Source organism: Haliaeetus leucocephalus, unplaced genomic scaffold, assembly GCF_000737465.1.
Source record: "Haliaeetus leucocephalus isolate CR32 unplaced genomic scaffold, Haliaeetus_leucocephalus-4.0 Scaffold687, whole genome shotgun sequence".
NCBI classification, from domain to species: Eukaryota; Metazoa; Chordata; class Aves; order Accipitriformes; family Accipitridae; genus Haliaeetus; species Haliaeetus leucocephalus.
Window position 1 is genome coordinate 406,395 of NW_010973123.1, and position 512 is coordinate 406,906.

The 512-nt window shown below is 75.6% G+C and overlaps 1 protein-coding gene across 1 annotated transcript in view; it reads left to right on the forward strand.

Annotated features, from left to right (window-relative positions):
- The first annotated feature begins 317 nt into the window (after nt 1-317).
- Nucleotides 318-512, forward strand: part of RPS6KA2 (ribosomal protein S6 kinase, 90kDa, polypeptide 2) — a 305,814-nt gene continuing 305,619 nt past the window's right edge. Inside the window, exon 1 of the mRNA XM_010579888.1 lies at nt 318-380. Coding sequence (XP_010578190.1) covers nt 318-380 — 63 coding nt within the window. The remainder of the gene's footprint in view (nt 381-512) is intronic.

A 512-nucleotide genomic window follows, 5' to 3' on the forward strand; every position in this document is an offset into this window, starting at 1 on the left:
CCCCCCCGCCGCCCCCTCGGCCTCACCTTTCCCCCGCTCTTAAAAGGGAACCGCCGCCGAGGGCCACGGGACGGGGCTGCGGAGCGGCCGGGCTCGCTTTACCCTGCCTCCGCGCCTGCGGAGCGGCCTCGCCCGCCAGCGAGGGAGCGATCGAGCGAGCCGCCCCGGGGTGCTGTGGCGGCGGCGGGGAGCCATCTTGTCGAGCCGGGCGGAGGGGTCCCGGGCAGGGCTCCGCCGGGGCTCCCGGCCGAAGCTGCCTCCCTCCTGCCCCGCTTCCCTTCTGGCTCGATCCCGGCGCCCGGCAGGCATCGCCCAGCATGCCGATCGCCCACTTGCTGGAGCTATGGAAGGGGATAGAGGTGGAGCCCATGGAGACGGAGGTGAGCGGCCGCCGGCCCCCCTCGCCCGCCGCCTGGCGAAATGGGGGGCGATGGGGGATCCCCGCCGCCTCCGCTCGCTACCGGAGGCTCGGCTCGGGAACCTGTTGCCCCGCACCCGGAGCGGTTTGGAGC